The 25175-nt window shown below is 33.2% G+C and overlaps 1 protein-coding gene across 1 annotated transcript; it reads left to right on the plus strand.

Moving 5' to 3' along the window:
- Positions 1 to 24377: 24377 nt before the first annotated feature.
- Positions 24378 to 25010, plus strand: LOC111471342. The gene is made up of 2 exons (XM_023117050.1): positions 24378 to 24613; positions 24701 to 25010. The coding sequence occupies exons 1-2, from the start codon at positions 24378 to 24380 to the stop codon at positions 25008 to 25010; spliced, it is 546 nt and encodes a 181-aa protein (XP_022972818.1).
- The last annotated feature ends 165 nt before the right edge of the window (positions 25011 to 25175 follow it).

Genomic DNA, 25175 nt, shown 5'->3' on the forward strand with positions numbered 1-25175 from the left:
TTCTAAGAAAGTTCACTAGGGTGACATATGGTTAACTAAATAGTTTCAAGTGAAACCTCACCCTTAAAAAAAGTTAACAATTTAATTTCACTTAAGAGTCAAAGTGGATCCTATTCCTTAATTGGATAAGTCTCATCCGAGTGGAATAGTTATGAGATAACTCAATCCTATTAAAATTCAAATTGTCATGTTAGATGACCAAGGTGAACGCTTATCACCCTCAAGTTAGTTATGAGAGATGATGTTAAAACGATAAATAAGTTAAAGCCATAAAATCCTGAGATTTGTAGATGTTCTTCGTGAGGTTAAATTCACAGGATATGAATGGATCTACAAAAGAAAAATTATGTATAGATAAGAAGATACATATTTTCTAAATTCTATGACAAAGAGTTGAACTTAATGAAAGAAAGGAAACTAGAAATAGACTTTGTTTTATTTTTGCATATAAAGACATGTTGAATGAATATTTAGAACTCTTTTGTGTAAAGAAATCGAAGGTAAAGGATCTACACAAATTGTTGTTAAAGAAGTAAAAGTTCATTTTTGAAATGAATTTAACACAAGGTTGTAACGACCCTAGATTTTCTACTTAACCTAAAATAATTACTATATATATATCATAGACATTTTATGCAAAAAATATTTCATTCAAAACTTTATTATAAAAGCATAACCGGGTCTTACCTATCATTTAGAAGTCCTTTAAATAAAATAATAAAAATGGAAAATAGCATAAAATAAAAATGTCTTATACTAACCTACATATTACTAAATAAAAATATTAACTAACCTATACTAACCTATCGTCTACTAAATTCAAATTGCAAAGTTATCTAATGCATGTGCTACGGTCTCCTAGGTTGTGACGCCACCATCAGTTGTATAAGGGAGTCTTGCCTTTACCTGAAAAATAAGAGTAACACATGACTTGAGCATTTTAAGAATACTTAGTAAGTAACTCCTATCAGAATTAGATGCAAGCATATACAATCATGAGCGGGACCTATCATACCAGTTTTTTTTCCTACGGCGACTATCCCAAGTAGGCAATTGGATGTGTATTTAATTTTTCACATAAGGTTCACACGTGCGAGTATGGACTCACCATTCGGTTGCACACCACCTGAGCTCCTTTCCGGTCGAGCGAGCATTCTCTAGTAGCTGTTGATGCTGGATACGCATTAGGAATAGCGGTCATCATAGTAGCATTATGGAAAACATAATGATTGTTTCCCTGCCTCGTAGCATACGTGTCTGTACTATTGTAAAAGGAGAAAGGGTATCCTCCAATGCATGAGGTCCCAAAATTTTTCCTTTTTCATTATCATGTATTACAACCCCACTAGCATCTTCTTTCATATCATATCATTTTTATCATAATCTTTATGCGTATATTGGGGTTGTACGTTATACCAATTTATCATTTTCATATTAATCATATCATATATCATTCATGTCGCACATATGCCATATCATAAACTAATCATGTCTTCGAACGTATCAATTCATATCATGCACATATCATATCATATATCATAACAGTCACACAACATAATCCGAATATGCCTTAAAACATATCATATCATAAACATATCAATTTATCACATACAACATAATATTCACGTATCATATCATACACATTTCATAACAGTTAGCATATACGAGCATATGACATGTGCGAAGCTACGGGCACACGTCATCATTCAACATACAATAATAAATAAACCGAAGATAGGGCCACATCCTAAATTCGAGTACGTTCGCTTTCCGTTCCTCGAAATTGCTCCAAATATCGCTGATTTTCGTTTTCTATAAGAATGTCCCTCTAAACAAGTTCAAATTTAGCTTCTGGATCTCGGAACCGTAGAAAATGGGTTATTTTTCCTGATCTAGCCAAGGGACTGCGTTTTAAGTCATGGAGCCGAGCCAAGCCGTTTGAGCCGTATAAGCCGCGAGAAACTTTTGTTGCAGGTGCGACACATGACGCATGTGCAGGTCGAGTCGGGTCGAGGCGCGGGTCGCAGGCCAGTGCTGGGCTGAAGGTTTATATGGGCCTTTTGGACTTGGGCCGCTGTAGGTGGGTCTTAGTTTACCAATTTGGGCCTCGGGTGTTGGTTTGGTTTTGAGTTGCAGGCATGCATGAATTAGGTGGAAGATTGATTTTAGGTCGTAAACTGAGGGCTTCTATATATTGGGTAAGTGGTTGGTGTCCGACCCGGATCCAAGAGCTTCGTCTTCTTACCCTATTTTCTCTCCATTTTTCTCTCTCCTCCCAACGTCGTTCCAACGATTGTTTCTTGTCGTTTTTTCTTCGGTTCTTCTCTATTTGTTCTTTCTCTTCACTTCCCACCATGTATTATGGATTGTAAGCACCTTTAACACACATATCCATGAGGTTTCTAAAAATTCGAAACCCAAATTGTATCCCCAATGAAGAAAGATGTTATTAAAGCGTGAAAACTTACCTTCTGTGTACGCGGAGTCGTCGATGGTCCTTTTTGGCGGTGTGGGTTGGTCGACATCGAATCTCCTCGCTTTGTCTCACTAGAAAACTTTCGGCTTTTCTCTCTCTCTCTCGTTCTCTTTGTGTTTCTTTCTTGCAGGTCAATCTGGGAGTGTGGCTTAGCTTTGTGTTTGTCTCATGTTTGGCGAGCCGTGTCTATGTTGACATTTATGCTCTAAAACTAGTAATTAATTATTTAGTTTTTGAAAATAATTTTTATTATTTTATTTGTAATTTAATTGTTATCTATGGTATCAAAATTCAAGGTTATTAATGTAACCTTGAACACTATGTGGTTGACATATAAGAGAATCGTATTCAAGTAATAACCTAAAGAATCTATAGTATATGGATAAGATTGAGTGCCCTATCCTGGTAACACTATTGATACGACTCACTTTGTAATCGGTACAAATAATTTGATCCAAATCGTTCATGTGAAGACATGTAAGTGGAGGTATCCTTTACAATGAGTTTGTTTAAGACTGGACTAAGAAATATTTAATCACTCTCTGTATCTCTGTTAATTGAGAAGATTAATATTTCACATGATGATCATATGCGACTCGATCTTAATCCTCAGTGAGTTATGAACTCCGGTAGGTAAGGGCTTGTCCTTTGATTTACATGGATTAGAAGGACTCTTTTATCTTATTTAATATGGCTACCGAGGGGACTTACCAAATAGGGAGTTGAGAACATAATATCATGAGATAAAATTCACTCATTTCCATATAAGGAAAGTAGATGAGTTTTCTCTTAAGTACTGATTTCGGGACTTAAACAATAGGGTCTCACTCTCTCATTGGCTCGAGAGAGACTTGGTTTATGATTGGATCATAAACAAATTGTTTATTAGAGAATCAATGATACTTAAGGTGAAAGATGTAATTACAGGGATAAAATGGACTTTTGATCCAACTGTAATTATGAATAACTCGTGAAGGATCGACTTACTTGTAATGGTTATATCAATGGACATAACTTGTCCTATAGTGCGTGCACCTCTAGGTCTATAGTAGAGTGACATGTAGCTAATAAATGAATTGATTAATTAAAGAGTTTAATTAATGAATTTTATATCATTGAAGCTTATAAACTGTAGGTCCATAAAGTCCTCTTACTAGTTCATAAAGACGCTAAAAGGTTCAATTTATTTGAAAGAAAATTTTGAAATGTTCAAATTAATTTAATTTGTAAGGTTCAAATTAATATTAAATATATTAGATATATTAAATAAATAGAGAAAATATATTTAATTTGAAGGTTCAAATTAATATGTGATATATTAGATATATTAAAATAAAAATGTATTTATTGTATTTGATTCAATTAAATATTAAATCGTTTTTATACATTAAATAAAAATATATTTGAAATTTAAATGAAATTCAAAATTAGTTAAATATATATTATGATATTTTATAATATTTAAATACGATTTGTATGAGATATTATATCATATTATATTAAATATACAAATATATTATTTGGCAAAGATTCTCCAAGAGTTCCTATGAATAGGACGTTTGGGTTGAGCCAAAGACATGATTCTCTCTCATTTTCTTTGAGAATGAAATTACATTTGCAAAGAATTCTCGGAACTCTTTCTTCTCCAATCCCTTTGGGAGTTTCTTTCAAGAGGCTCCCACAAGCCTTGACCTTGTGTTCGAGTCATAGCAAGAAAGATATCGTGGAACGTTGAAAAACTTTTGCATGATTGGAATACTTCAAGATGTCTTACAAACTAGGGTTTCTACAAAGGTAGAGTTCTTACTCTCGAATTTATTGCTTTTCTTTTAATTCTTAACAAAATCAAAACGGTTCCCAATGCTTCCGCTACGTAGATGAAGAGTTCATTCTCTTCAATCTGAAAGGTGGAAAGGAGAATTCTAGTGCTCGCCGAAATTCTCGCGAGTCTCCAACGACCACGCTGCAATTTCTTTTTCTAATTGTTTTCATTACATTATATTCCCTTAAAAAGAACTTTCGTCCTTGAAAGTCTCAAACTCTTGCATTAACTCGGGGTACTTTTACTTTATCTCATCCTCCTACTCTCACATGCCTTCCTCTATTTGATAGTTCCACCAGGGTACTTTAATAAAGCCAATGTTCCTATTGCACAAGGTCTTTACTTTATGGGCAAGGATTTTAACTGGTTTTCCTTCCTAACTTGAGTCTTAGTCAATTTCGAGAGGTTTATAGTCTATCACATGTGTAGGGTCCATCATTATTTCCTAAGCATGGATACATGAAATACATCGTGTACGCTCGAGAATGAGGGTGGTAAGGCCAACTTATACGCTACCAAATCTATTCGCTTTAGGATTTTGAAATGTTCAATAAATTAAGGACTTAGCTTGTCCTTACGTCCAAACCTTAGAGTACCCTTATTTTGAATGGTCTAAAGACATGCTCGGGTTATGTTATGTGACTGCTATGATATACGATAGGATATAATATGTGCATGATATGAATTAATATGTTCGAAAATATTATAAGTTTATGATATGACATGTGCATCATGAATGATATATGATATGATTGACATGCAAATGATAAATTGGCATGTACAACCCTACACATGGAAAACTATTCTAAAAATGTTATGATATAAAGGAAAACGCTAGAGGGGTTGTAAAACTAAAGGAAATGAACTCTTCATCCATATAGCGGAAGCATTGGGAACCGTTTTGAATTTATTAAGAATTAAAAGAAAAACAATAAATAGAAGAGTATGAACTCTACCGTTGTAGAAACCTTAGGCAATACTCCTTGAAGCATTCCAACCTTCCTCATATTTCACAAAACCTTTCTTGCTATTACTTGAACACAAGGCTAAGAAAGTGAGAGTGATAAGAAAAGGAACCACTACAAGGGGAGTAAGATTCGGATTACCTTGTTGATCGAATATCTCAAGGCAAGAACATTGTTTGAGATTCGAATCACTCCACAAGCAAGATCGATCATGTCTAGCTTGAATGATTCTTGTTGATCAAATATCTCAAGGCAAGAACACTTCCATGAGATTCGAATCACTCCACAAGCAAGATTGATCATGTCGAGCTTGAATGATTCTACATGCAACCTAAACTACATAGAATTGCAAAGAAACTTAGCCATTGGCTAAAGAATAGCACAAATGCTTCTTTTTACTATATTTTTCAAGTCTACCTACAAATACATCATACATGGCTTTATATAGCCTCAAAAATGAAACTATTAAAGGCATTACAAGAGTTGTAACCTTCATACTTTATGCCCATAATTAGCCATTATGTAAATGTAACCTAAGGTAAATAAAATGTCTTAAAATATAATAACTCTAAATTACTCTAAATTATAACCCACCCAAAATTTATAACAATCAAACTTCTTTCTTCTTCAATGTGGCATGAATTGAACACCTTTGGATAATTTTGACAACCTTTTCTTCACATCTTCATTGAAGTATATGGTATGATTGATGCCTTTTGGTTCATATCAGAGAGTCTCTTAAAAGAAAATCTCGAAGAGATTGGAGGATGTTAAGAATGAGAAACAAAAGTGGGATTGAAAGTCCGATGTTCATTAATGTTTACAATGGATGAGAGTTTCAAGAGAATTCTATAGATATGTAGTTGCATTCTCCGAAGAAAGTGGGAGAGATTTTGAAGTATTCCTACCTTCCTATATTCAACAAAATCTTCCTTGCAATGACTCGAACACAAGGTTAAGGCTTATGAGAGCCTCTTACAAGAAAACCCTCCCGTTATTCTACAAAATCTTCCTTGCTATGACTCGAACACAAGATTAAGACTTTGAGAGATTCTTACACGAAAATCCCAAACCAATGGGAGGAAGAGAGTTTCAAGGGAGATATAATAGCATTCTTCAAAAAAAAAAAAAAAAAAAAAAAAAAAGAGAGAAATTCGTGTTCTCGTGTTCTTGGCTCAACTAGGGGACATACTTACCCGAATATTTTTTAAGTAATATATTTGAATATCTAATTTATTAGTATATTATACCATTCATATTTAAATATTATAAGATACTTAATATATAATTAACTAATTTGAATCATCTTTTTGGCCCTTAATCTTATTTTAATTAATATAAATTAATTAATTGATTGATATTTTAATAATAAAAAACCTAGTCTTAATTACTAACAATTTTTAGTAATTTGAACGGTTTGGGAATAACAATTCCAGTGGCTCTTCAATCACTCAAATCAAAGTTAAAACGATGAAATTACAATCGAGACAAATATCCGACGTGATGATGTGACAGCAAAATTAAAATCATGGACAAATCAAAGAATGACACTTATATTTCTAAATAAAATTATTTATACATAATATAAATTTGAATCTGATTTTTACTCATATCGGTTTTTATTATTACTATGTTATATTATTATATTACGAAAGTATGAAATTTTTATGTTACTCACATATTTTTTTATCATTATTATATTATAATAGATTTTGAAATTTTTATTTAACCGTTGCTCACATTACTTCTTCTTATTATTATATTTTAAAAAAAATATAAAAATAAATTTAGAAAATTTTCTTGGTATTTACTTTAATCACCCCTTAGTCATCTTCTAACCCAATCTAATAGTAAATATTAATTTTTTTTTTTTTTTTTTTTTTTTGCCACTTTTCTTTTCGATTTAAACCCATCAACTCACCCGTATTTTAAAACAAACTTCCATAATTTTTCAATCTCCAATTTTCTTTAAGTCTTCAAAGTTGTTTTCTACCGGCTTCTAATTTTATTTTTCTTATTTCATTCTTCAGACATATTTTTATTGTATTGTGAGAAAATAGTTGTGAGTGCTCAAGTTTTAAATCTACTATCTTTTATAGCGTTGTGATGTATTCTTACAAAATTCAAATATTTGTACCGATTTGATCTTATGTCGTGCAAATGATTGAATTTGTTCTTGAACTCATAAAAAGTGCGGTGTAGCGGTTGAGCTTTGATCCGTGAAAAGAGTCGACAAAGTTCTTTATTCAAATTTCCAAAAGGCGGTTGAGGAGTGAAGTAGGTCGAGTTTGACCAAACCACTGTAAAACTATGGTGCCATATTTTCTAACTTTTTCCTATTTAATTTCATAATTATTAATGTGATTTATTGCATGTTCTAAGTGTTCATTGTTTTGACTTGAATTATTTTAATGTATTAATTATCATTTTTTTATTATATTAAAAAAGTATGATAATTAAAAAGAGTAAGCACGCTTAAATACACTTATTGTTAAAAACCTATTCACCCTATATAATATATAAATATAGATTAATTGATTTAATATTTAATTATATCAAATACAATAAATATATTTTTTCCTACTAATATATCTAATATATTAAATATTAATTCAAATTAAATATTTCCTATATACTTTAATATATCTAATATATTAATATTAATTTGAACCTTTCAAATTAAATATATTTTTTCTTTAATATTTAATATATTTAATAGATTAAATATTAATTTGGACACTTCAAATGCCTTACTATGAACTAGTAAAGGGATCTAAATTAATCAATTTTCATTTATTAACTATAGCTCACTTCATGGTAGACCTAGACTTGCACTCTTATGCACAGTAGGACAAGTTATGTTCAGTGATTTAATTATTACAAGTAAGTCAATCCTTCACAACACGTTCATAATTATAGCTAGGTGAAAAGTTCGTTTACCCCTGTAATTTCATCTTTCACCTGAAGAAGAGAAAAACTATCTACTTTACTTATATGGAAAGGAGAGAATTACATCTCATGATATTATGTTCTCAACTCCCTATTTGGTCAAGTCTCCAAACCAGTAGGTATATTGAATCACTTAAGAGAGTCATTCTCACTCATGTAAAAAAGGACAAGTCCTCACAGGTAAGAGTTTATAACTCACTCATGATTAAGATCGAGTCACATATGATCATCATGTGAAATATTAATCTTCTCAATTAACAGATTTATAAAGAGAGATTAAATATTTCTTGGTCTAGTCTTATACAAACTCATGGTATAGAATACCCCACTTACATGTCTCCACATGGATGATTTGGATCCAATCATTTGTAACGATTACAAAGTGGGTCATATCAATAGTGTTACCCAGATAACATTCAACGTTATCCATATACTATAAACCCTTTAGATTAATTTGAACAAGATTCTCTTGTATGTCAACCACATACTGTTCAAGATAAAATTAATAACCTTGCATTTTCATACAATGAATGACAATTAAATTACAAATAAATTAATAAAAATTATTGTAAAAAACTAAATAGATAGTTAAGGGCACAAATCCCAACAATGTCTCGTGCTACAACATATACTACTCAAGATTACATTAATAACCTAGGGCATACTATATGCCTAACATGTTCTCCCCCTTAGATCTAGATAAGACATGTCTCATAATTCTAGACACTCAAGGTGACCCTCAAACACTTTAACCTGGAGAGCCATTTTATATAAATCAAAACAATTATCATTAAAAGTTATCTTGGTCACTACCACAATGCTTTCTCTCAATATCATTCTCTATGCATTGATGTTTTCCAATTTTCTTAATATTAGTCTTTGCATCACTATCATCACAATCACAATGAAGAGTACAAACTAAATCACATCTGAAACACCTTTCAAATATTTAAGAAATTATTATAGTCATACAAGACTTTTTTTTTTTTTTGCTCCAAAAAGAAAAAATAATATTCAACTTGTATATCATACTTCACAATCTAAGGTAAAAATTAATCTTTAACATAAATTTCTCTAAATTCATGTAAGAGCTAGTGTATCACATAAAGATCAAATCTTTAACTCCATGCACAAAATTATAATTTCTAATTATCTATCGATACTCTGAGAAAAAGTTTAATTTTCCACTTAGCTTGTCATACCATTAGTTTAACTGTTATAGTTTAACGAACGACGTATTAAATGTTAATTCTCATTTATGCATTAATTGTCTCCGACTCAGTAAAGATAACTAATCATATACTCTGACATTTAAGGTTACTTAGGATACTATTTCTCTAACTTCATATTTAAATAATCATATTGTCCCAAATCATTCCATTAAAATTGATTAGATAGTCATCCATTTAGGTTAGATGGAAAGATTTCCTTATAAAATCCACATAAAAAAAAAGAGAAAAAATTCACCAAGTAATTAGTAATTTATTTTGTTCTTACAAGATCATTACCGTCATTATTGGAATATATTTTATATAGCCCTAACCAGTTAGGAGTTTTTCACTCCATTAATAGTATATTTGGTATATTTTATCTTATTTTCCAAATTTCATTAGTAGAATATTTTCTTTTATTATTAGATTTGGTTTGTAGTTTGTATTCTATTTAAAAAACATTAATGAAAATTGGACTTTCAATCCCACTTATGTTTCTCATTCTTAACATGGTATCAGAGTTCTCATTCTTAACATGATATCAGAGCATCATTCTTAACATGGTATCAGAACACCGATCTTGGTGTTCTTAAATATCAAAATTTCCTCAATCAGCCAAATCCAGCCTTAAAACTTTAGATGTTTATTTAACACATCCTTATTATATTCATTACTATGATAAGCCATGATATTCACTTTGTTCCAATCAAATTAAATGGGACAAATTACCAACCCTAGAGTAAATCATTTATGCATGAACCAAGAAGTAGCTCTTCGAGTTCTGAGTTACATCAAAAGCGGTCTATTTCTGGATTTTGCATATCGTTGGAAATTCAATTATTTCTTGGAAGTCTAAAAATCAAACTAATGTGTCCAAATCATCGGCAGAAGCCAAGTATCGAGCAATTGGTAGATGTTTTCACTAAAACTTTAAGACAACAATTTGATTTTCTGAAAAACAAATTGGGTGTTATTGACCTACACTCTCCAACTTGAGACACTCTCTAACTTGGGGGAGTAAAGACAAGTTGAGTGTTATTGACCTACACTCTTTTGACGGGGAGTATTGGAATATATTTTATGTAGTCATAATCAGTTTGATATATTTTATCTTATTTTCAGGATTTTGTTAGTAGAATATTTTCTCTTATTTTTAGGATTTAGTTTGTATTTTGTATTCTATTTAAAGTTGTGACCATTAATGAAAATTGGACTTTCACTCCGACTTATATTTCTCATTCTTAACATGGTATAAGAGCATCATTTTTAGCATCATTTTTAATAGTCATACGTTATCAAACCTTCTATTCAAAGATCTATGTTAAATTCATTAAAAAATGACTTTACTTCTTTAGCAAACATTTTACTTTTTCATCGTTAATAATAAATCCATATATGTGTGATACATTCTCATAGATTTCTTTTTACAAAAGAATTCTAAATATCCATTTAACATGTCTCGCAAAAATGAAATAGAGAATAATAATAGACTATAGAATGACAATATGAGAGAAAGTCTACTTCTAGCTACTTTCTCTCATTAGGTTCAACCCTTTGACATAAGTACTATTTTGAAAATCTGTATCTTCTTATGTATACATAATTTTCTTTTTGTAGATCCATTCATATCTTTCAATTTAAACCTCTACGATTGGATAAGGGTTTGACTATGAGGAAGAACTGCAAATTGTGGCTAGAGAAGTGAAGATCTTACGTAGTTGGGAGATCGCGTTTGTCAAAGTATTATGATAGAATCACCAGCTTGAAGAAGCCACTTGAAAACGATAAGAGCTCTTCCGAGTGGAAGGGATGTAGCGTAAGTTCCTTCTTGGGGGAAGTTTGGTAAGACCCAAGTTCTAGGCTCAATGTCCAATACAAAAATAAATAAATAAATAACTAAACCCTAGGATTCAACATCATATAGCCAAACCCTTAGCCAGCTGCCAACCTCATTTTTGCACGAAGCCACAGACAAGCCAACCAATCACAAACCCTAAACCGCCGCAAACCTCATTTTGCACGAAGCCCCAAACAAGCTAGCTACTCATAAATAGGAGCCGCCGCCCTTCCTTTTCACTTTATAATCTCCTTCTTATTTTTTAAGTTGCCACCAACACCATCCATCCTTCATGTCGTCTCTCCGCCATCCATCACTCACATTGCCCCAAGCCCCTTCGCACGTCGTATGACCACTGCCGGTCTCCGTCGCGCATCGGACAACCGTCGCCCATGCCCCATGTTGACGTTGCGAGTGAACACCACTGCCTTCGCCGGAACAACCTTTGGAGAAGTAAACGGTCAATTTGTGTGACTTATTTTTTGAGTCCAACCTCAACTTTGAATGGTCTGTTAAAATATCATCATTAGTCCACTAGGGTTAAGCCCAATAATTGTAGAGCCTATTATATGTTTATTTTAGGAAAATGGTTTAGGTATTTTAGGAATAAAAATACCTATATATGTTTTCGCTAGACGAAGAGTCCTTGAGTCTTTCGTTACGTGATTTTCGAGGCTTCAAATCTCAAACCGTGACGAAAATGACAAAAAGAAAGGAAAATAAAAATAAAAGTAAAATTAAGTTAAACATTAAAATAATGAAATTTGAAATCAAACGGCACCTCAACTAAAACAAATTGAAAAGCAATACAAGCATGTGTTGTTAAAGGTTTGTTACAAACGGAGAAAGGGTTCGGGATACTCTTTCGAATGAAATATAAAAGGCCCAAAGTACACAAACCGAGTCGACACTCATAAACGAGCCTCAAGTGACAATGCAGCTCTCAAATGCTCCCCCACCTCGAGCAACAGTTAGCGAAGACTTGAAAAAGAAATCTAAACGGCGGCAAGTAAAAAGGTGCTCAGTAAGCAGCTTACTTGCAGGCTCTCATCACATCCAATTCCTGGTAGGTTTCCACGAGCTTTTCTCTAGGCTCTAGGAAGTTTCGGTTTTACTTTATAGTTTTCTAACCTTTTGGGGAAGCTTCCAATGGTGTCGTGGTGTAGTTGGTTATCACATTAGTTTAATACACTAAATTTCTCCAATTCAAGTCTAGGTGACGCCATATTTGAAAATTTTATTTTTATTCTTATATTTATAATCTGGATTCATTTTAGACCTCTACGAGAAAGTTTTTAGAGCTTGATAAGCCTGAGAACCGTGCCCTCGAGCGAGCATGTAATTAATTGTTTGGACTTTTATTGAAGAAATACTTGTAGGAATCAACGAGGACTGGGTGGAATGATTATGAGCACGTTATATGCTTGATTTAGCCAAGAAATTTATGAACTAAAATTAGTATCCTTGGTCTAGGTTGATTGGCCCAACAGACTGTTTTCGCTAGACGAAGAGTCATTGAGTCTTTCGTTACGTGATTTTCGAGGCTTCAAATCTCAAATTGTAACGAAAATGACAAAAAGAAAGGAAAATAAAAATAAAAGTAAAATAAAGTTAAACATTAAAGTAATGCAATTTGAAATCAAACGGCACCTCGATTAAAACACATTGAAAAACAATGCAAACATGTATTGTTAAAGGTTTGTTACAAATGGAGAAAGGGTTCGGGATATTGTTTCGAACGAAATATAAAAGGCCCAAAGTACACAGACCGGGCCGACACTCATAAACAACCCTCAAGTGACCAGCTCTCAAACGCTCCCACACCTTGAGCGACAGTTAGCGAAGACCTGAAAAAGAAATCTAAAAGGCGGCGAGTAAAAAAGTACTCACTAAGCAGCCTACTTGTAGGCTCTCATCGCATCGAGTTCCTGGTAGGTTTCCACGAGCTTTTCTCTAGGCTCTAGGACTTGAGCGAATGTTAGCGAAGACCTGAAAAAGAAATCTAAAAGGCGGCGAGTAAAAAAGTACTCAGTAAGCAGCCTACTTGTAGGCTCTCATCGCATCGAGTTCTGGTAGGTTTCCACGAGCTTTTCTCTAGGCTCTAGGAAGTTTCGGCTTTACTCTATAATTGTCTGACCTTCTGGGGAAGCTTCTAATGGTGTCGTGGTGTAGTTGGTTATCATGTCAGCCTAATATACTGAAGGTCTCCAGTTTAAGTCTTTTTAGACCTCTATGAGAAAGTTTAAGAGCTTTAAAGCTTGATAAGCCCGAGAACCATGCCCTCAAACGAGCATGTAATTAATTGTTTGGACTTTTATTGAAGAAATACTTGTAGAAATCAACGAGGACTAGGGTGGAATGATTGTGAGCACGTTATATGCTTGATTTAGCCAAGAAATTTATGAACTAAACTTAGTATCCGAGGTCTAAGTTGATTGGCCCAACAACCTGTTTTCGCTAGACTTCGGGATGTAGGGAAGATGATGGTCATCAATTCAGCAGCCTTACCTGTATTAAGAGTTGTGAAGAGAACTCCCATCAAACTGGGGATTTTGACGGGACTTTTACAACGAGGACTAGGGTGGAATGATTGTGAGCACATTATATGCTTGATTTAGCCAAGAAATTTATGAACTAAACTTAGTATCCGAGGTCTAAGTTGATTGGCCCAACAACCTGTTTTCGCTAGACTTCGGGATGTAGGGAAGATGATGGTCATCAATTCAGCAGCCTTACCTGTATTAAGAGTTGTGAAGAGAACTCCCATCAAACTGGGGACTTTGACGGGACGAACCAACTTGGTGATAGTCAAGATGGATGACTTCGATATCGTGTTAGGGATGGACTTTGTACTAGAACACAGTTTTCCCCATGCCCCTAGCAAAAATGTTGAGTAATAACAAGGTCAAACCTGACGATTATCTAGACTAACACCCGCCAACCAGGAAGGGTGAAAAAGATGTCAGCACTATAGTTGAGGCAGGATCTAAGTCGTGATGAACTTACACTTGCTGCCTTTACCGTATCGGAAGAGGGAAGCTCAAGCGAGCCAACCTCAACAAAAGGCTCACGGTCAACTAAAAAACATTGTGACATAAGACAAGGAAGTCGGATAAAGTATTTATCTCTAGCTAGGAAGATAAATAGCAAAGTTGATGTCATATTAGGGGCAGAATCACCTGCCACGAACGAATGTCATACATCTGAACCCGAGCTAGCCAATTTCTACGAGCAGCTAAATGACTTACTAATAGTTGGGTCCATCAGGCTCTCAAATACCACTATTAGTGATCATCCAAGTGTTAGAGAGAGACAACAAGCCAACACTGTTGCTGACGGAGTGATAAAGAGACAAACCTCAAAAACAACACATGGTCACGTAGAAGTACCATCAAGACAAAGAAAGAGAAGGGTCGGTCAAAAGCGTTGACCAGGACAGTTTCAAGAAGGAGAGAGAGTTTTGATCAAGTTGAGGTCAGATCAACTCCGAGATCAAAACAACAAGAGTCGAAGACTGGTGAGAAAATACTATGAACTAGTCAAAGTTATTCACAAGATCGGAAAGGTGTCGTATAGGATCCATTTGCTCCCATGGATGTGGAATAGCTCTGTTGTCCACGTTAGTAACATGAAACGCTACTCTTCCGAAGTAAAAGACATCAAGCACAGAGAGGTGACATGACCTCACATAAAGAAGAAGAATCCCGAAGCAAAAGATGTAAGAGAAACTTTGACAAAGGAGATGCTAAGAGCCGACAAACCAAGAAGCAGTTTTCAAAACCTCCTTATAGAATTGACAAAACTCCGCAACACTGAAATCAACTAGAAACACATTGAAGAGACCTAAAAGTCAACCTCAGCCTACAACACAGAGTTGTAACGAGTCGGTTGAAAGATACGTCAACCAATTGAGTGGGGGAGGATGTCACGATCATGCGTGTTCAAATCATGTGGCTTATGGACGCATGATAGATGCATAAGACAACCCTAATCCTCAACCCAACGATCCAAGCTTTTGTTGAAACAAGAAATCGTGATCAAAGTAATTAACACCTCCTTATACGAAATTTGGATCAACCAAGAGATAAGGCTAGAATTAGATTACCTCTTATGATTGAAGATCTAGAAGCAAGATTTGGAAACCTTGTTCTAAATTGAGTCACTCCACAATCGAACTTGATCAAGGCTTGATTGAATGGCTCGGGTGCAATTCTACCAAAAGAATTGCTTGAAACTTAGAAATGGCAAATATGATGCTCGGATTTCTAAGGGAAATGTCTCAATTTGAGATTTGAATTACATTCATCCACGAATCTGAATTTTACACAACATATTGTGGGTATTTATAGTCTCTCGACAAAAGACGTTTGTGGACGAGATTTATTCCTGATTCCCTTTAATCTCCATAAAAGAATAAGTCAAATTGACCATTTGACTTTTACATAATCTATGAAATTAAAAATAGTTATTTCTAACAAATGTTGATGTGTTTGAGTAGCTAATGCGACAGGTTTGAAATCAATTGAGCTCTCCGTGGTGCGTAGGTTCGAATTCTGTTGTTGACATATGTTTTGAATCTTCTTGGCAACCGGTCCATTTGGAACACTGATATTCTTATCATCTTCCCCCTCTTCAAAAGGATTCGTCCTCGAATCAGAAAAATCATCACCTCCTTATGAAATGGAGTGTATTAAATCCTATCATCTTCCCCCTCTTTAAAAGGATTCGTCCTCGAATCAGAAAAATCATCACCTCCTTTTGAAATGAAGTGTATTAAATCCATACTCTACTTTCTTAAAGAATAAGTCAGCAGCATACTTTGCATCATCCATTTCAACTCATTTTATATTTGGTTGTGATCGACTCATTTTATATTTGGTTGTGATCTAGATTTAGTTTCTTTGCGTTTAAAACATTTTCTACAAAACTTATGGACATCGTGCGTCATCTTTGGCCAAAAGAAGTGTTTATGCAACATCTTATAAACGTTATTAATCCTGAGATGTTCCACTAAGGCACTACCATATGCTTCTCTAAAAAACAAATCTTTTATAGAGCATGTCCCACTAAGGCACCACCATATGCTTCTCTCAAAAACAAATCTTTTATAGAGAATTTAGGAATATAGAGCATACTTTTCTTAATTAAAAATTTATGAAACACATAATAATCTTCCATCGCTTTTTTTTGCAAGACAAGATGCATAAATAGTTCTGAAGTTCTGGTCATCTGTATATAATTCTGTAATAGGCTCAAATCCAAGAATTTTTGTAGTAAGAGAAGTAAAGAGATCGTACCTTTTAGATAACACATGAACCATATTATCCTTACCTTGCTTATACTTGATGACATACGAAAATGTTTCAATAAATTCCACTCACTTTGCATCTCTACAGTTCAATTTGCTTTGACCCTTCACATACTTCAAGTTTTCATGATCAAAGTGGATCACAAATTCTCTAGGCCATAAGTAGTGTTGATGCACATGCAATATATGAACTACAAACAATTCTTTATCATAGGTAGGGTATTTAAATGTTGCCCCATTTAGTTTTTCACTAAAATACACTAACGGCTTTCCATCTTGAATTAAAACAGCACTTGTAACCAAACCACATGCATCACATCCAATTTTAAAAGTTTTATAAAAGCTAGACAAAACAAATAATGATGCATTGCTTAATTTCTTCCTAAGCAAATTGAATGCATTCTCTTGCATTTCTCCCCATTTAAAAACAACACTTTTTTTCACTTAGTCATTCAATAGTTCAGTTATGGTTCTAAAATCATTTATAAATCTCTTATAGAGGTCAGCTAACTCATGAAAACTCTGAAGCCAAGAGAGTGAACTTTTTCCATGCAAACACTTATTAAAATTAAATTTCTCTTTTCTATGTATAATCAAAACTAATTTAACATACTCCACATGCTCAACCAAAATCTTCAAATAAATTATAATATCATCAATATAAACAACAACATGTTTTCTCTGATATTTTCTCAAAACATTATATATTAAGCGCATAGGTACTAGGAGCATTACTAAAAGGCATAACAAGTCATTCATACAATCCAAACTTAATATTGAAAGTTGTTTTCCATTCATCTGCATTCTAATTTGATGATATCCAGATTTCAAAATAATTTTTATAAATATACACGAATCATGCAATAAATAAAGCATATCGTCTAACCTAGGAATAGGATGTCGATACTTTTCCGTGATTTTGTTGATGACTCTATTATCCATGCATATGCGTCAAGTTTCATCTTTCTTTGGCACCAATAAGTCTCGTATAGGACATGAACTCAAACTTTCTCGTACATAGCCCTTCTCCATGAGCTCCTCCACTTGCCTTTGAATAAGCTGGCTTATAAGGAATGACAGTCCTTGGAATGAAGTCTATTTGATGTTCAGTACCTCTAATGGGAGATATTTCTTTATCTTGAAACATGTCTTCAAATTCCTGTAAAAGAGATTGAAAAACACTAGGCAAAACCAAGTTGTTATAGTTAGAGACAAAGAATCTTCCATTGTACACAAGTACAAAGATTGATTTTTGTGTAAACCTTCTCACCTCTTTAACGGTAGCCAAATAACTCTCTCTCTTCTTTTTTTTCTTCAATTTCATCTCTTTTTTCATTTTCTTTTTTTCTCTTTGATTTTTCTCTCTTTTTTCACTCAACTCTTGTTTTTATTTCAACTCTTTTTCTTCAGACTCTTTCCTTTTTTCTTCCAACTTTAATTGATCAGCAAATATATTGCAGAACTCAAAGGTACTAGAGTGGTTTTTCTACCATCTTTTACAAAAGAATACCTATTCAAATAGCTATCATACATAACCCTCCTGTCAAATTGTCATGGTCGGCCTAGCAATATGTCTCCAGCATGCATTGGTAAAACATCACAAAAAACTCAATCTTTATATTTTTCCAGAGTAAAAGATATTAAAGCTTGAAAAGTTGCCTTCATTGTTCCACTGTCATTGAGCCATTGAAGCTTGTAAGGTTTAGGATGGTGTTGGGTTGGAATTAGCAACCTTTTGATCAGCATGATACTTAGGACATTGGTGTAGCTTCCAATATCAATTACAAGATACAAGGAGTCCCCTTGACTAAACACCTTGTGTGAAATAGGTTGTCTCTTTGATCATCAACATCATTCTCTGTAACTTGAGTTTTAAGAAGTCTTCTGGTAACAAGTACCAAATGACTTCCATCTTCCAGTTCCTCCTCATTCTCCTGGATTTCTTCTTCAACTAGCTCATCATGGTCACTTTTCTCACTATCTGTGACAACTTGTCCATTCTTGATGATCATGACTCTCTTGTTAGGACAATCACGACTAAGATGACCAATTCCTTGATATTTTCAACATTTGATATCTCTATTTCTTTCTCGAATCTTCTTATATTCCTCCGCTTTTTCTTTACCCTTGGAGGTCTCAACTTTGTTCTTTTTGTCAAGATCATACTTGCCTCCAACTTTGAAATCTTCTTTTCAATATTTACATTCTTTTTTCAAGTGTTGAAAGTAGTAGACTTTGAAATATCATACCTCTTGGAGTTCTCCTTCTCCCAAGCTAGTTGTCCTTCGATTTTGACAGCAAGGTGTAACAATTCTTGCATATCAAAGTACGCTTGCCTATCCACTTGATGAGCAAGTTGTCGGTTTAACCCACCAAGGAATCTAGCCATTGTATCTTCCTCATCTTCATCAATACATGCTCTATTCATAAGGGTCTCCATTTCTTTGTAATATTCTTCAACACTCTTGGATCCCTGTTGTAAAGTATAGAGTTTTTGCTTGAGTACTCGAGAATAATGCCTAGGAATGTACCTTTTTCTCATTAATGTCTTCAATTCCTCCCACGTTTCAATTGGTTCTTCATAATTTCTTCTCCACTCCGATTTCAAAGATGTCTACCATATAATGGCGTAATCACAAAATTCAGCCACAACAAGCTTCAACTTTTCTTCTTCATTGAAATTGTTGCAATCGAAGACACGCTCAATTTTGCTCTCATATTACAAATACTCCTCTGGATCAGATCTCCCATATAGAAAGTTGAAATTTTTAACTTTACTCCCGAGACTCCTTTTTCTTTTTCTCTCTCATACTAGTACTCCCTCTCAATTCTTTTTGGTGTTAAAATTTCTCTACCCCTTTCTTCTGACTCTTCCTCTCCCTCGACTGACATCTCTCCCTCCCCTAGGACTATGTCCCGTTAAAAGGGTGACATTGTCATCTTCTTCATTTTCAACTCCTTCATTCAAGAGTACTTCCCTCCCTTGAAGATTACCTAAGGTTATTTCAATTTGCTCCATACGGTCTGTCAATGTAATAATAACTTGATTCAAACGAGTAATTGTTCCGACTTGTGCTTCTCTCCACCTAGCTTCATTGATCTCCCCTCCTTTTCCTCCGTCTTGGTTCATGATTGTACAAACAATAGTGGAATATGTTTAGGACCTCACACACTCAACTCCCTGATTTTACACTCGGGGACACTCGTGTTTATACACACAAAGGTAGGCTGTTTGGGAAAGTGACTAAATTATGATCAAGGTAGGCTAATATATCGGTAAAGCAATTTTGATGGTAACAAGCTATTCAAAGCAATCAAGATAAGTTAATTATGAAGTAACAACAAAATAAAACAAGAAGTGAACAACAAATAAGAGACACGAAGATATTTTTGGATAGAATTGCACACTGAAATTTTTTTAAAAAAAATCCAAAAAGAAAGAACGTGAAGATTTTAAGAACGATCTAACTCTCCTTTTTACAGAATTCGGGAAATTGAAAAGTTAATTTCAAGCATAGATTATGAGAGAAAAAAAAATCAAACACAATGGTTCCAGATTTAGATGGATTAAGAAAAAGATGTGAATCGAAGTTTATTTGATCTTCAAATAAACATGCAAATGATCCAAAAAAAAAAAAAAAAATGATAAAGATCGTTTATAATCACAATCGTAAGAACAAATATGATAAGATTTTTTTTTTCAAGATCTCAACGTGATCTTTAGGAAGAAAATGAGAACAAAGTGAAAAATTAATGAATGATGGGGGAAATGATAGCGAGAAAATAAATGGATAGATTTAAAGAAAAGATAAACAATAACAGAAATGAAAGATAAAATCAATTCTAGAGTCGACCACAAAGATGTAAACTTACGCTCTGATACATAATTGATAAGGCAACCCTAATTCTCAGCCCAACGATCCAAGCTTTTGTTGAAGCAAGAAACCGTGAATCAAAGTAATTAACACCTCCTTGTACGAAATTTGGATCAACCAAGAGATGAGGCTAGAATTATATTACCTCTTATGATCGAAGATCTAGAAGCAAGATTTTGAAACCTTGTTCTAAATTGAATCACTCCACAATCGAACTCGATCAAGGCTTGATTGAATTGCTCGGTGCAATTCTACCATAATAATTACTTGAAACTTAGAAATGACAAATATGATGTTCAAATTTCTAGGGGAAATGTCTCAATTTGAGATTTGAATTACATTCATCCACGAATCTGAATTTTACATAACATATTGTGGGTATTTATAGTCTCCCGAAAAAAGACGTTTGTAGACGGAATTTATTCCCGATCCCCTTTAATCTCCACAAAAGAATAAGTTAAATTGATCATTTGACTTTTACATAATTTATAAAATTAAAAATAGTTATTTTTAACCAATGTTGATGTGTTTGAGTGACTAATGCGACAGGTTTGAAATCAATTGAGCTCTTTGCATGTAAGTTCGAATTCTGTTGTTGACATATTTTTTAAATCTTCATGACATTTTTTGAATCTTCTTGGCAATAGGTTCATTTGGAACACCGTGATTCTTATCAGATGTCCTAGTCTTGCTTGTTTGGGTTAGTTGACAAGAATGTCAACCAATTGAGTAGGGGAGGATGTCACGGTCATGCATGTCCAAGGCGTGTTGTCAATGGCTACATGACAGATGTCTCAGTCTTGCTTGTCCAAGTCGTGTTGTCCATGGTTGTATGCCCGTTCCAAACCTCTTTTACATGCTTTCATCCTAGATAGGTCTTTACCATTTCATATTGGGTCAATATGATGGTGTATGATCGTTCACAAAAATCATGTCTACACTTGCAAGGGCTAAAATGCCCCAAAATGTACTATAGGGGGATATGATTAGTTGTCAACTTCTCCTTACCCGATAGTTATATGGAGTAAGTCGTTGTGTTGCCTTTTGCTTACATTCCCATATAACACTAATTTCAATTTCTCAAATCTTGCTTTCAAAACTATTTTGAAATCTCTCTACCCCGCTTTCTAAAACTTTCTTCTTAAACTAAGGCCAGAGGCTCGAGCATACGTCGCTTGGTCGTAGGCGACGCGAGAATGAATAGGCTTAACTCACTTATTGCTGAGAAGTGAGTGCCGCACAATCGCAAGTCGTTGGCAAAATTTACCACTTTATTTTAATTAAAATTATTCATAAATATTTTTAAAGTTTTGATTTGAAATTTAATGGTTAAATAATTTTTAAAATTAAAAGCATAAAATTACATTAAAGCCAATAAATTTAAGCTAGAATATAAATAAATAAATAAAACTCAAATATAAGAAATTACGTTAATTTATTGCAAAAGAAATTAATTTTAAGATATATGATATTAAGTTTTAATAATAATTAATGACAGAATAATAGAGAATTTTGAACTTTAATATCTTCAACTCCCACGACTATATAATCAGCAATTCTTCTATTTTTTTATATCAAAGAAAATTTGTAAATTTTTTAATAAATTTTGTTTATTTAATTTAAGCAGAAATGAGAACCCCAAATAGTTCAAGCAAACAATTTCAACTTCAGGTATTAACATCTTTTATAAATATTTTAAGGTTTTCTTTTCATTTATTTTTTTTCCCTATAATTTGTTATGTTAACATTGTTGGCTTTTTCATGATTTTTTTAATTTTTTTTTTCAGTCCGTGCTTGCCTTGCTCATCGTCTTCCTTGCGGTTCAATCAACACGGGCCGATAATGAAATAGAGGATAGGATCAATAAGTTGTGTCATCAAAGGGAGGAATTTGGATTCTGCAGCCAAACCTTCCATGAGAATCTGAAGGGTCCGACAGACAACATAGGGTTAACCCAAATAAATAAAATTCAAAATATAAAAGTGCTTAAGATGATAGGTTACTATAAATAATTGTATTTTAACGGGTATATTCAAGAGCTTCTACCATCGACAACTGATCCTGCATTGAAGAATGATCTCATAATTTGTGAAAATGCATACAAGATACGGAGTGAGTGAAACATTTTAAGAAGAAATTGACTTATCCTTAAAAAAGGATTATAGAAGCATGTTGAATGTCGAGAAGGTTGCACCAAGAGCACAGGCAAGTTGTAGCGTGATTTTCAGCACACCACCCGAGAAACAAAGCCCACTAGAGGAGAGGAACAGGGATGTGAGGATTCTCATTGCCATGGCTATAGTTTTCGGCTCCATGATTGCATCTTAACGACCTACTCTAACTCTATCTCTATCGAGACTCTTTTAAAATTTAAAATGGCTGCTTCTCTTTTTTAACAAATGTTTATTTTGAAAGATTTGTTGATATAAGGATGATCTTTTGATTGTCTTAAAACATCTAAGAGAAAGTATATTAAAAAATAAAAATTGTGCATTAAAAGTTGCTTTGAAATTAATATTTTTTTAGAAAATATTAAAAAAACAGAGAAAATTCTTTAATTATTTAATTTTTAACAAACATAATTTATAATTTATTGTAGTGGAGTGGTAATCACGTTATTGAAGGCTCCCATCCCAATCTTTAAGCCGTAGTAATTTAATTTGTAAATTCGGGAGTCATCTCAAAGAAGAATACATGGTGGAGAATCCCTATTTAAATAGATAATAGAGGAGGAGTTATATTTTATATTTCTATCTTCGATCTCGACCCCACCAAATTCTTGTGCGTAGAATATTTATAGAATACTTAGTATATATGTGTGGAATACTATGATAATTTTAAAATTTATGTTCAATATTTTATTATAGTTTGCTTATGGAACATTATTAAATTATAATTTATTATGTTTTATTTTTTAGAAAATTATAAAATAAAGATGAAGAAAAGGCTTTAATTATTTAATTTTATAGTGTGTTCTTTAGACGTCAAGTTGTGCACTAAAGTGTTTCTCATGCCTAGGATTCATATCGATTACCTATTTGTCTTGAAGTTTTTCTTAGTTATCCTACTCTAAAGGCTCCTATATTTGTTGTATCTTATATGGTATATGAAGACACGTTTAACTTTAGAGTTCGTATGATGGAGCCACCTGAAAGAAAGATGCACTTTTGGTATAGATATTAACTATCAATTCTAGTATGCATTTCTTAACCATTATATCCAAAACTGTTCTCATTCCGGTGTGCTCTTGGTTCCTTCATAAATCTCTCATTTAAGCATCAAATTTATTTGACTAAAACGACAAACCAAAAAAAACATACATATGGTTGTATCTTTTATCTTATGGCCAAAAAGTGCTACTTCTTTGAATTAAGGGTATATAAGAGCAAAAATGGAAGTAACAAAGAGCATATTGAATATGGAATGTTGGCCTTCAAAATCTAATTCAAAAAATTTTACATTACTCAAAATTATATCATATTGCATTAATTAATTGAGTTATATTTAAATTTATATATTAGGAACATTTTGAACGAAATATTTAACTTCGAATTTGAACTAATATAACGGTTTGTTAGTCCTTTAAGCCATTGAAATATCCCTTTCTAAAACTTAATACTTAACTATATGATTGCTAGCTTTTACGAACTAACTTAAAAAGGTTATTTCGTATTTATTATATTAAAAATAGAATTGTTCCATAAAAGTCAGTTTTAACATAGTTTAACCAATAAAATTTTAATTATTATTTCAAAGGTCATAATTTGAAACAAAATCCAACTTTGAAAGAAACTATTTCTGGAAAATGGAAGGGAAATAAAGGGAGAGAAGTGAGTATTATTGGATAACTCGAGTTACCCATTACTAAAGACGGTCCCACAAAATCGACATTCATCCCCTTCACTTTGTCAAAATCCAATATGGTTTTTACAATATGTTTTTTGTCTTCTCTAATGATGTTCTTGTCTTGATCGTCGTCTTCTTTATTGTTCAATCAATAGTGGCTGATAGTGAAACTGAGAATAGGATCAATAACTTGTGCCATCAAATGGAGGAATTCGGGTTTTGCAGTCAAACCTTCCATGAGAACCTAAATGGTCCGACAGACGATGTAGAACTAACCCAAATAGCAATTTTCCAAGCTCAAGCCAATACAAGCAAAACACTTCGGTATTGTTGTTAAAATACATATAAAATTTAAAAAGTTACAAAGGGTTTAAGTTGATAGGTTAAGATGAATACTTGTATTCTTAACAGGTATATTCAAGAGCTTCTACCAACAATAACCGATCCTGCATTGAAGAATAACCTTTTAGTATGTGAAAATGCATACAAGACAGTAAATGAAGCACTTCAAGAAGGAATTGAATTATTCTTCAAAAAAGATTATAGAAGCATGTTAAATGTGGAGAAGATTGCACCGAGAGCACAAGCGAGTTGCAACATGATTTTCAACACACCACCCGAGAAACAAGGTCTACTAGAGGAGAGGAACAGGGAGATAAGAATTCTGATTGCCATGGCTATAGTTTCGGGCTACATCATGACCGGTTCTAGCTCTCTCTAATCTTCTTTCTAATAAAACTCTTCTTTTAACACGTTTTTGAAGGATTTGATGATACAATCCATAAGTATGATTTTTTTTTCATGAATTAAAAAATAAAGATCATAAGTTTTTTTTTTTTTTTTTTTTTTTTTTTTTTTTTTTTTTTTTTTTTTTTTTTTTTTTTTT

Source organism: Cucurbita maxima, unplaced genomic scaffold, assembly GCF_002738345.1.
Source record: "Cucurbita maxima cultivar Rimu unplaced genomic scaffold, Cmax_1.0 Cma_Scf00051, whole genome shotgun sequence".
NCBI classification, from domain to species: Eukaryota; Viridiplantae; Streptophyta; class Magnoliopsida; order Cucurbitales; family Cucurbitaceae; genus Cucurbita; species Cucurbita maxima.